General features: G+C 49.8%; 1 protein-coding gene across 1 annotated transcript in view; it reads right to left on the bottom strand.

The window, feature by feature from the left end:
• EPHA2 (EPH receptor A2) overlaps positions 1-12,492 on the bottom strand; it is a 56,743-nt gene extending 44,251 nt beyond the window's left edge. Inside the window, exon 1 of the mRNA XM_068241627.1 lies at positions 12,377-12,492. Within this exon, the coding sequence (XP_068097728.1) occupies positions 12,377-12,443 (67 nt within the window). The 5' untranslated portion in view covers positions 12,444-12,492. The remainder of the gene's footprint in view (positions 1-12,376) is intronic.
• Positions 12,493-12,909: the final 417 nt, after the last annotated feature.

Below are 12,909 nucleotides of genomic sequence, written 5' to 3'. Positions count from 1 at the left end.
GCCGCCAAATGGAAGACAGATGTGCGGGTACAGTACCGACACGTAGGCTGCATGTACAGACGCGCCCAGAGCAGCCAGCACGCCCGGGCACAGGGGAGGTCAGGGCACCGCAATCTGCCAATCACCGAGATTCCGGCCGTGACTCAGCCCAGAGACATCCAGACACGCAGAGAAACCTCTCCAAATAAATGCCACGCTGTGCGCCACGCTGTGCGCCAAGCCATGAGCAAACCCAGCCAAATCCCTGCCACCTGCACACCCGCCTCCTCCACTGCCAACATGTGGCGCGATGCCAGTCCCACAGCTGCAGGAAAACTACAAGGTCCAGCAAGCCACAGTGTGTCCCTTCCCCTACCCCCCCCCCCCCCAACTACTGGATAACTACAAGGCCCATCATAGCCACAGAGCAGACCTCCCCCCACCTCACAGCTGCCGGAGAACTACAAGGCCCAGCATAGCCACATAGCAACCCCCCCCCCAAACCACAGCTACTGGATTACTACAAGGCCCAGCATAGCCACAGAGCAGCCCCACCCCCCGAACCCACAGTTGCTGGGGAACTACAAGGCCCAGCATAGCCACATAGCAACCCCCCCCCCAAACCACAGCTGCTGGATTACTACAAGGCCCAGCATAGCCACAGCGCAGCCCCACCCCCCGAACCCACAGCTGCTGGGGAACTACAAGGCCCAGCAAAGCCACAGAGCACACTCCCTCCACCCTACAGCTGCTGGATAACTACTAGGCCCAGCAGAGCTATACAGCAGCCCTCCACCCTACAGCTGCTGGGGAACTACAAGACCCAGCATTACCACAGAGCAGTGCATGCTGGTTTGTTTGTGGACACAATTGCCACTACAGTTACGAATACTAATGAGAACAGGTCAATGTACGATATAACGTATGAACTGCCCGATTTCTTCAGCAATCCGCAGGTTCGGCATCCATACACAGAGCATCTTCCCAGGATGTTCCTCCTGTACCACATACTGCTGTGCCCAGCCGCACTCCTCTCCCATGGGAGTACCCACATTCCCCTCCCAGCACTGCAGCCACCCAAGTGATTCTCCTGCCTGCCCCACACAATCCTCCCGGCGTGCGCTGCCTCTTCTGTGAGGCGTGGAGTCATCCTGTGACCTTGGAATCCATAGGAGGGTGTGTGTACCCAGCGCCGTGCCAGGGCCCCCTCCCTGGATAAATAATAGCAGAGCAAATATTACAGCGCCAGAAAATATCTCTAGCAGGAGGCGGCGTCCTGCGCCAGCTACACCCCGGGGCAAAGTGAGGACCACCCAGTGTCTGCAGCGTATCACCGCGAGACACAACGATCTGTCCAATCTGTATACAATCACAGCCAAAAGTCCTGCAGAAGATCAGATTGGGCAGATCGGTGGACTGATGCATATAAAGGTGCCCATTAACCGTACAATTTTTCCTTCACATTCGATCTTTCGATGAGATTTGAACAATCGAAACTAATAGGAAGGCAATTATTAATTGTTCCCATTAACGGAACAATTTAAGGAGGTTTTACATTCCGATTCGATCATAAAATCCAACTTTCGGATCAATATTTTTTCCTTTTACAATCGACAAAAGAATCATTTCACATTGATTTGCGCCACACAGCGCAACTTTCTATACAAATCGATCGTAAAAATTGCATTGAAAAATTGAATCTGAAGGAAAAATTGTAACGTTAATGGGAACCTTTATGGTTACCATACACGGACAATCAGATTGAAAGATAGTCTTGGACAATCTGTTAAATACTAAATCAGCACAGACTGAAGGATTAACACATATCTACTACACCAATCTCCAAAAACCCAATCTAATCTGTCTGGCGTGGCTGATCGATAAAGAGAGGCTTCAAATCAATCTGAAGTGAGAGGAATATTTATTTCCAATGCAGATTGCCTGGCAGCCCTGCTGAGCCTCTGCCTCTAATATTTTAGCCATAGCCCCTGAACAAGCATGCAGATCAGGTGTTTCTGACTGGACTGGACTAGCTGCATGCTTGTTCGAGGGTTGTGATTCAGACACTACTGCAGCCAAATAGATCAGCAGGACAGCCAGGCAACTGGTATTGTTTAATGGGAAATAAATATGGCAGCCTCCCTATCCCACTCAGCTCCGGTGAGTTGCGTTGCATCATTGGATTTGAGTTAATTTGATCTATTGAGCAGATTGTTCCATGTAGGGCAACTAAAGACATACTGTAAGTACCGGATTATGACTGGAAAAGCAGCGTATTTACGGCTGAGCTCGGCGCGGTCAGTTGCCGGGCGCCACCAGAAGGGTTAACAGAAGATTTGCCTCTCCGCTTCCTCCGGAGTCCGCACTATGCAAACGGCGGGGGGAAGGAAGAGACGATATTCTGGCGTGTGGATGGCGAGAGCGTCCGAGTACAAACACAGGATAATACCGTCACGCTTCCTGCGCTGGAATTTCCCTGAATAAAAAGAAACTGGTGATTATCCCAGATCGCGTGCTTCCCCTCCTCCCCACCCTTTGTTCCCATCACTATGATCAGATATGACCCAGGCTGCCCTCCAGCTGCAGATGCTGCAACTGCAATCATGGAGCCACAAACGTGTACACTTCTCAGCAGCCCCGCGCTTTAGCTGGATATAGGAAGATGGGTAGTGTGGTAATTTCAGTCCACCTGTTGGAGATAAGTAAATTAGGCCGTGTTACTGACCACATATATGGTGGGGTTTACTGCATTCTCCTCAAAATTCAAGTAAATGGCTTCCCATGAAATCAGGGCTCAGGCTGAGGCAGGACATAAGGTGTGAGCCTGCTGAGGGGCAGTTAGAGACGCTGAGGGGCAGTTAGTGATGCTGAGGGGCAGTTAGTGATGCTGAGGGGCAGTTAGTGACACTGAGAGGCAGTTAGTGACACTGAGGGGCAGTTAGTGATTCTGAGGGGCAGTTAGTGATTCCGAGGGGCAGTTAGTGATACCGAGGGGCAGTTAGCGATGCCGAGGGGCAGTTAGCGATGCCGAGGGGCAGTTAGTGTTGCCAAGGGGCAGTTAGTGATGCTCAGGGGCAGTAAGTGGCACTAAGGGACAGTTAATGACATTGAAAGGCAGTTGGTGACATGGCCTGTTCACGCATAAACACAAACAACAAACACATAACATTTATATCGCGCTTTTCTCCTGGCAGACTCAAAGCGCCAGAGCTGCAGCCACTAGGACGCGCTCTATAGGCAGTAGCAGTGTTAGGGAGTCTTGCCCAAGGTCTCCTACTGAATAGGTGCTGGCTTACTGAACAGGCAGAGCCGAGATTCGAACCCAGGTCTCCTGTGTCAGAGGCAGAGCCCTTAACCATTACACTATCCAGCCACCACCGCATAATGTGTCGGTGAATACAGAGAGTCGATAAGGCATTGATTTTTCTGTTCAATACCAGCAGATTCCATCACTTTAATCAAATCTGCCAGAAATGTATTATACCAATATGTCAGATCAAATTTCAATACATTTTGCCCTAGAATGAATCAAGAGCATTGATTGGGCAGGATGAAAAATCTCCATAGTTTGTGGGCGGGGCACGAGCGGCAGTGCATGGGCCATGCATTGTGACGCTGCAGGTCAATCAATTTTCAATATGTAGCCTGCTGAAATCTATGGAGAGTCGATACCCTGTGTGTGGAAGGAATCAATTCCAATTGGATCGTTGAGTGACTGATCTGTTTTTCTGCATGGAGGGGGGGGGGGGGGGGATTGTTGTGTGTATGGGCACCATAACCCTCTCCTCTCCACAGCCCATCTACTATTATTATTACTACTGATTTTCCTTCCACAAGCTGCACACGTGAGCTGGTCAGAAAGCTCTGCACCCCCCTCCCTACGCCAGTCAGCCCACCACATGGCAGTGCCACGTGCCCCCTCAGATCCCGAGTAACCCCGGCAGGTTCGGTGAGGCAGCGGAGATAAGAGCCGCGTCTCCCGGGGAAGAGATCCTCACACCCAGCCTGTCCGACAAGCCCCGTCATGTCGCTTGGGAAATCTCATTCTTCTGTGTCCTGGTAACATGCTCTGATTGTATCTACAGTGAGATCAGCCGCATTCCACCCCTGGGGGAACACACAGGGGCTACTGCAGGCCAGGGACGGGCAACGCCCAGCTGAGGAGGAACTACAGAGCTCAGCATGCCTCATCCCAACACATCCAGAGTCTACCCCTTCCTCTCAGATCCTGCCCTGCCTCCCCTCCATGCTTTATTAATAATATTTTTCTATAAGGTCCACCACTGTCCCTTCAGTTGAAGTTATTCGACCAACTGGTCGAATGCTCCTTCGGGGAGTCTTAGGAAACACTTGTGTCCCAAAGTACTTCTGAGAAAGGCAGCTCTGTACTCATGTGTCTTTGGAAGCACTCGGGGACACAAGTGCTTCCGAAGGCTTCTGAGGACCACCGAAGGTGGGCGTTTAAACGGTGGACAGCAGTGGACCAAAGGGATGGAAAGAAGCCCAGGAAGGGATCCAGAGCCATTCCTCTCCATGGGCGAGTATGTAACTTTCCCTGGTGCCCCCATGTCATCACACTTCCAGGGCGGAGCTAACACAGGAAATGCGATGACATGGAGTTGCACCAGGAAAGGAACATTACGGTTGGTAAGTAACGCAGGTATAGAACACCAACAGGATAAAATATGATAAAAACTTTAAAATTGCTGAGGAGGCAGTGGTGAACTTACCTCCTTAAAGCAGACATAAAACTGTCAATTTTAAAAGTTTTACATTTATTAATATACTCCAAAAAACAGTTGTAACGCGTTTCGCAGGTGTGGTCCCGCTTCATCAGGCAATAGGGGATGGAGCATACAGCAACAAGTGTCTATGTCTCAGCGCCTATTACGGTAGGGAAGTATACATTTTCCTGTTTCCCTGGTGCCTCCATGTCTTCACACTTCCTGAGTTAGCTCCACCCTGGAAGTGTGATGACATGGAGTTGCACCAGGTAAGGAAAAATACGGTAGGTAAGTATACATTTTCATGTTACTTTTTTTATGGTGGCAGTATTGCTTCAATGCAGGGCTGTGGAGTCAGTACAAAAATCACCCGACTCCTCAGGTTTATGAAACCACCGACTTCAGGTACCCAAAATTGCTCCGACTCCTCGACTCTGACTCCAGAGCCCTGCTTTAATGGTGTGTAAACATCCAATTTTGATTGGCCAATACTATGAACGGATTCTGTATGTAGCCCTCACACTACTTGTGTGTGTGTGTGTGTGTGTGTGTGTGCGTGCGTGCGTGCGTGCGTGCGTGCGTGTGTGGCCTCATGAAGTTCCCTCACAGTTGGACTTTTACAACTTCCTGTGTAATCCTGTGTCCAGGCCCTGTCCTCCTCTGTAGTGGACACTTTCCTGTCGGTTCTGTACTGAACAAATAGGTTTTATTCCTCCCTCACCATGAATGAAAGGCCCTGTGATAAAAGGCTGAACTTGTGCCCCTTCCCAAAATTATCATGAAAAAAGCAACCCATAAAGGAAAGACTTTGAAGTGCCAGGAGGCTGCAGCAGCCGGGCCTTCACAGGTGGGTTTCTGAAGAGAATTCCCCCCTCACTTCCCTCCAGCAAACAACAAGCAGGAGAAGGTGTGAACAAGAATCTGGAGCCTCCAACTCAGCTTTGTGATTCATGGATGGAGCCATCAGGAATGTCAAAGCATCTCATTAGTGAATGAATAAGAGAGATGAGATTCCTGCCCCATAAACAGTGACACAGGCCTGACTGGAGCAATAAAACTTCTCATGAAAAGCCCAAATCCAGCCTGAGCAGCCGATGCAAGAGAACCGAGACACACAGATCTGGGTATAGACTGGTCAGGATGGGTGCCAAGAAAACTGGAGCAAATCAGGACCAGCGCTGGATAAGGAGCCAATCAGAATGCACGCAACATTAATAGCTGAAAACTGATTGCGTTGGGTATGTGTACCACTTCTTTGCTGCAGTACTCCGCACCCCAATTCTGCACCAATGGGTATTAAGCTTGGCACACACTTTCAATTATAATTGGCCTATCACTAAACCAATTTTACAACCTCTATGCAGTAGGAGGGACAATAGATTTTGAATACTATGAACAGATAGTGTAGGTAAGCTCACATGCCACATGGATGGTGGTAAAGTTGTGCAGTGATTGTCCAATCAAAATTGAAGGTGTTTTCTAGGCTTAAAGCCTGGTACACACTTTCAACTCTGATTGGCCAATCACTGACCAATTTTATTAATTCCATGTAGTATGAGGGTAAACAGATATTGAATAATGAATAATAAGAGCAGATTGAGTAGGTAAACCATCAAACTACAAGGTCAGTGACTGGTCAATCATACTTAAAGCGTGTACCAGGCTTAAGGCCTGGAATACACATCCAATTTTAATTGGCCAATGATTGGCCAATTTTACAACCTCTATGCAGTAGGAGGGACAATAGATTTTGAATACCATGTGATTTGTGAAGGTAAACCCTCATATCACATAGAGATTGTAAAATTGGTCAGTGATTGGCCAATCATAATTGAAAATGTGTGCCAGGCTTAAAACAGGCCAGCTGCTGACAAGGTGACAAAATGAGTGATATTTAAGTCCAAAATGTTATCTAGCGGTCTCCATTGTCCATTACCCACACGACCCCCAAAAAGCAAACAAAAACGATGCGGTGCCAAGCCTCTGAACGCACGGGAGTTTTGGAACGACGCTTCGCACGTTCGCCGCCACCCAATTTCCATACAAGAGCCTCAGGGGAGATTTGGCAGCCTCGCCAATTTCACGGGTGCGAGTATTAAGACGCAGACGACCGCACTTTCATCTCCAGCCAAAATACTGGAAAAAAAGTCAAAGAATTTGCCAAAAGACGTGGAATGAGCGAGTGATTGTCTTATTATCTGGAATCTGACTGCCTTCGCCAGGTCCGGCTGTCCGCGGGGGGAATTGATGGCGTGACGTTATCTGTTATTTATTAAGTGACGGCCGGAAAAAAAATGTTTAACCTACGGCGTTTTAAAAAAAAGAGACGCAAGAAATCAGGATCGTTTGCTGAAATTTAAACAGAGATGAGTTATTCTCAGCTTTGAGCTGTGGTTGTATAAATTGCTAAAGTGATAAACTCGTGGGGTTGTCATCCCACCGTTGCGATCTCAGCGCTCATCACTAAGCCGTGACATCGTCAGCAAATAATAACCATATAAATGCCAGAAAGTACAGTAAAGGGAAACCATTGCTGATTGGATACTGACACCACCCCCCCCCCATTAAAGGACCACTCCAACGAAAGAAGAAAGCGGTTAAAATCTGACAGAACTGTCAGGTTTTGGACTAGTCCATCTCCTCATGGGTGATTCTCTGGGTTTTCTTTGTTTCCAAAAGCATTTCCTGAACGGCAGTTGCTAAGTCTAGCTGCCAAAATAGTGTGCAAGTGAGTAGGGAGGCTGGCTGGCATCTTCCTGTTTTGGGCAGGTAAACTGTTGTTCAGTTAATGCTGAGAATCCCCCATGAGGTGATGGACTAGTCGAAAACCTGTCGGTTCTGTCAAATTTTTGCTGCCTACTTTTTTTTTTGCTGGAGTGGTCCTTTAATACAGAGGGATAATTTGGGGGGACGCAGGCCGGGCCCAGTCAGTGAGTTTTATTACACAGGACAGGAGTGACTGCGGCCGTTTTGTTGTGAGAATTTTGTACGCTCAGCAGGGAAATATTTCACATACATATTTTATGGCGCTGAGAAGGCAAAGGTCTGTTTTACACCTTTATGACTCGGGTGCGGAGCTGAGATACATCACCCTCAGCCACATTCCTTTCCCTGATTCACCCATTGTTTGGCCGCACCTCAGTGTGACATAATAAAGTCAGTTCCGGATAGCATACTACTGAGAACAGCCGGGTACAGCCCACACCCCGGGCCTGGAATACACAACCGGGTGCCCACCAACGCCAGCACTGACCAGATACGGCAGCAGGGCCCGCCACTGACCAGGCATAGGCACAGACAGATCGACTGGGGGCGCCCAGGAATGTGCATAGCCCAGGAATGTGTATAGCCCAGGAATGTGCATAGCCCAGGAATGTGCATAGCCCAGGAATGTGCATAGCCCAGGAATGTGCATAGCCCGGGAATGTGCATAGCCCGGGAATGTGCATAGCCCAGGAATGTGTATAGCCCAGGAATGTGTATAGCCCAGGAATGTGTATAGCCCAGGAATGTGCATAGCCCAGGAATGTGCATAGCCCAGGAATGTGTATAGCCCAGGAATGTGTACAGCAATAAACCAAGTTTGTGAATGAAGGTAAATAACGACCTACCTTCATAAGGATAACTCGCGTGTAGAAAAAAATACGATTTCCCCCAGCACAGGGGACAACGTGTTTTACAGCCACACAGCTGCTTCATCGGACCAATAATGTGCCTATTATGTTGGGTGGTAGAGCTCAGGCACCCTGGGCTCTACCATCCGACCTAATAGGCACGTTAATGGCCTGATGAAGCAGCCGCGTGGCTGTGAAACGTGTTGTCCCCTGTGCAGGGTGACATTTTTATTTGTTTCTACCCGCGAGTTATCCTTATGAAGATAGGCCGCTATTTACCTTCATTCTCAAACTGGGTTTATTGCTAGACAGACCCGGGCCCCCAGCACTGGCCAGACACAGATCCGGGCCCCCAGCACTGGACAGACACAGACCCGGCCCCCAGCATTGGCCGGAAAACAGACCCGGGCCCCCAGCACTGGCCAGACACAGACCTGGGCCTAAGCACTGGCCGGAAACTGACCCGGCCCCTAGCACTGGCCAGATACAGATCCGGGCCCCCAGCACTGGCCAGACACAGATCCGGGCCCCCAGCACTGGCCAGACACAGACCCGGCCCCCAGCACTGGCCAGACACAGATCCGGGCCCCCAGCACTGGCCAGACACAGACCCGGGCCCCCAGCACTGGCCAGACCCAGGCTCCCAGCACCCCAGTTTCAGCCAGACTTAGAACTGGGTCCTCCCCGACTCCAGCATTAAACAGCAACAAAACCCAGGCCCCCCGGCAACCCAGTGCTTTCCAGACTTAGAACTGAACCCCCTCATCACTACCACCGCCAGCATTGGCAAAACACAGGCACGGGCCCCCAAAATGCCAGGTTCAGAGCTACCAGATACAGTCCCAGGCCTGCACAATGCCTAGCCCAACATCAGTCAAACACCAGCCTGTGCCCACTACCGGTACAGCCACTAACAACTCACAGCACCAACCAAACACCGGCCTGTGCCCACTACCTGTACAGCCACTAACTCACAGCACAAACCAAACACTGTGGTAAACTGTAAGCTCCTAAGATAAAGTGCTAGCCAACACACGCTACAATCAGCCTGTAAACGGGTGGTAAGACAATTGTGTGTTGGGATTGCAGTGTGTGTTGTCCTTCTGGAAGGCTGTAAGATCATATTTTATGGAGAAATATTCGCCTTTGCAAGAATCCAGATAGGCCAATTTCTATAACCCCATGTATGCTGGAGCACGAGCGATGTGCAAGTAAATTGTAACATTTGTGAACGAGTGAAAATGGTTCCAATCATGCGTGCCTGATGACCAAAGCAAAACTCGGCAATAAAATGCCTAGGAAGACCACGCTAAACAAATCACGAGATTTCCGGTGGCAAAAGACGCCGCAGTCAGCACCCGGCTTTACAGCTGAGCCAATGGCAGCTCCTAATCCCCAGCCAGTGAGGCTTTATAACGGCTGAGGAGGCCAGACTGTGAGCCTCTATCTAGGCCAAAAGGCAAAACTCCCAATTATAGCCAGGGTCAAAGGGCAACAAGTGGCAGAGGTCAGGGGTCAACCAGCATTTCACTGTCATGTGCAACAAAGTAACATCCAAACACACTTCCTGTGCAACAGGTCTGTAAGATGTGCTCAACAACTGGACAAATCCTGCAGCTGAGGGGTGAAAAGTGACAGTTAGAGACCAGCTGGGCAATGCCTACCCCCTTTGGAGTGCTAGCTCTGTGGCCAAGGCTCTTATGTAGGCAGCTGCTGAAAGACTATTCTGTTTCTGAGCACAGCACTCTGGGTAAATACAAGATATAATGGGTTCGGCTGGGAATTTCGGGAAAGTGGTTGCACCATGAAAAGGAAGAAGATAAATATATCCAAAACTATATCTAAATATTGTCCTTTTGTCATCAGCAAGTTTCTCGAGTTCACAGCCTTGTACACACATCAGATAAAAGTCGCTTAAAAAGAACGACAGATATGGTCGCGTTGGATGAAAATCGGTATGAAAAATGTAACCATGCGGCAATAATTGACAATGCTGAATGCACGATATCAGGAATTCAGGCCGACCCAACTGGCGCGATCGATTCAAATGATTGTTGGCCAGATATCGAGTAGTGTGATGCCTTTCCAGGACATTTTTTCGTACCGATTCCGCGGCCTGCATATAGCATGTGGTAAATGTTACTTCCACCTGTGCGTGCCGTTATATGATATGATCGTTTGGAACATTGGTGTGTGCGCACAACTTCGTTTAAAGGACTTCTCGTTTCTTTTTGCCAGATAACATTGTTTGATTGACATCGCTCTTTTATGTGTGTGACAATTTAAATCTAGCGTGTCTGCGGACCCTCACACATGTACCCCCAGCACCAGCCGACCTCCATCAGGTGGTACAGAACGGTAGGCGATTGACAGTAGGTATATATTTTCTGCAGTGAGCCCATTATGTGCTGAACCAAGCCCAGGGTACCGGATCTCAGCCTGTTACTGACACAGAGGCCACAATACCATATACAGGCCCACCACGTCTGACTCTACAGCACCCCTAGTGGTCAGGCAGGCTCTGGTGCCCGCAGGGATGAGGCAGGCAGCTTTCCTCCCACAAGGATCTAGTGATGTAGTAGAATCTGCATTCTACATGTTTCTAGAACACACCGCACAGATCAGCGCCGGACAAGGGATAATCCTGGATGTATGGGGGGATGAGGAGGGGGGTATAACTGACTCAGCACTGAGAGGGGAGCTGCCGTCACCACATCCGGCACAGCCAGCCTGGCTGCTGGGGAACTACAAATCCCAGCATGGCCTGACAGGGCCATGCCTGCCTGCAGAATAAAGCACCTGCTGGGACTTGTAGTTCTCCAGAGTCACCTGCTGGGAAGCCTCACCGACACAACACAGATTTAGAACGTACCGATGCTGGGATGACACACAGTCGGCCAATGCTAGGAGCAGGATGGCAACACCACAGCTGTGAACAGCAGCGACACGTGCTCCAGCGGGCGAAAGAGTCAGGCAAGGGTTAACACACGAGACGAGTAACCCCTTCCCTGCCACATGGGAACAGACAGGCTGGATTCCAGGGTGCCCAACTGGCATAGCAGGCCCTTGCCTGTCAGCAGTGATCAGACACTCTGACCTTGCAGCGCTGGGGTCCTGGCTCCACTCTCTGCATGAAGTTTGTATGTTCTCCCCAAGTCTGTGTAGATTTCCAACTTTGACAGCCAGGGACATTATAAGACCATAACCGGCAGATCGGATAGTGACCCCACTAGGGGACAGTGACCGGCAGATCAGCTAATGACCTCGCAGGGATGAAGCCAGTGACATGGAGATCAGAAAGTTACCCCACTGCGGAACGGACAGTGACATGGAGATCAGATAGTGACCCCATTGAGGGACAGTGACTGGGAGATCACCTAGTGACCCCACTGGGGGAAGGCCAGTGACATGGAGATCAAAAATTGACCCCAATGGGGGACAGTGACTGGCAGATCACCTAGTGACCCCCCCTGGGTGACAGCCAGTGACATAGAGATCAGGCTGGGGGGAAGCCAGTGACATGGACATTATAGTGAGTGACATGGAGATCAGATACTGGGAGACAGTGACATGGAGAGCTACAGAAACACGATAGTCTTTTATGAACTCAGAATAATAACTATATAAATAATAATAACTATATAAATACATCATACAGTAAAAATAAATGCTATATAAACGCATGGTATTAAATGCCATATGAATCTGAGGCGGAATAAGTTCTGTACATCACAAGGTGGGATCCTCATCTGTCAGCAGCCATCACATATAGCTATATAGGTATACAGTATATACAGCTGCATAGACACACATACATGGAGACCAGCAACATGCACTCCACAGCATATATATTCTGTACAGAACAAACCAATGAGCATACATAACACTGCTGCTGCCCCTCCAGCGACCCCCAAAACTGACAGAAAGTAACGGAAAAGTTCAGCAGAAAACTTCCCCGGGGAAATCCCAAGTATTCCAGCAGCCCCTATACAAGGGGGAGGGGGGGGGGGGGTCCCCGCAATCCCCCAGCACGTGCACAGAGGCACCCCCACTACTCACCCTCCTTAGTGCTCAGTGCAGGGGAGATGAGGCAGCCGACAATCAGCGGGATGAGGATGGGGATCATTGTGGGGGCTCCGCTGTCCCTACTCTGCGCACTCCTCCCTACTCTCCGGACTACTGTACTGACTGCTGCAGCCGCTCCGCTCATTCCAGATCCCAGCCCGGCCCCGCCTACTCATCGCACGGCCCCGCCCGCCAACTGCCAGGCCCCGCCCACCACCGCTCTGCCTTTCATGTGGCTCCTCTCACTTCCCCAGTTCTTCAATGCTGCTCATTGTAAAGCGAGAGCACAACGCAGAGCCAGTACAGGAGCAGGACACCTGGAATGCAGGATGTGACAGCTGGGATTAGAGTGCTAGCTCCTCTGTCAGTGACATGACTATGTATTCTGTAAAGTGCTGCAGAAGAGAAGTGCTGTATAAATGCGTATTTAATAATATGGTAGGACATTTGACTATGGTAGGATTAGATTGTGAGCTCCTCTGAGGACAGTCAGTGACATGACTATGTACTCTGTAAAGTGCTGCAGA

This window comes from Hyperolius riggenbachi, chromosome 6 (assembly GCF_040937935.1).
Source record: "Hyperolius riggenbachi isolate aHypRig1 chromosome 6, aHypRig1.pri, whole genome shotgun sequence".
NCBI lineage: Eukaryota > Metazoa > Chordata > Amphibia > Anura > Hyperoliidae > Hyperolius > Hyperolius riggenbachi.
The sequence above is the reverse complement of the archived record's forward strand: the minus strand, read 5'-3'. Positions and strand labels throughout refer to the sequence as shown.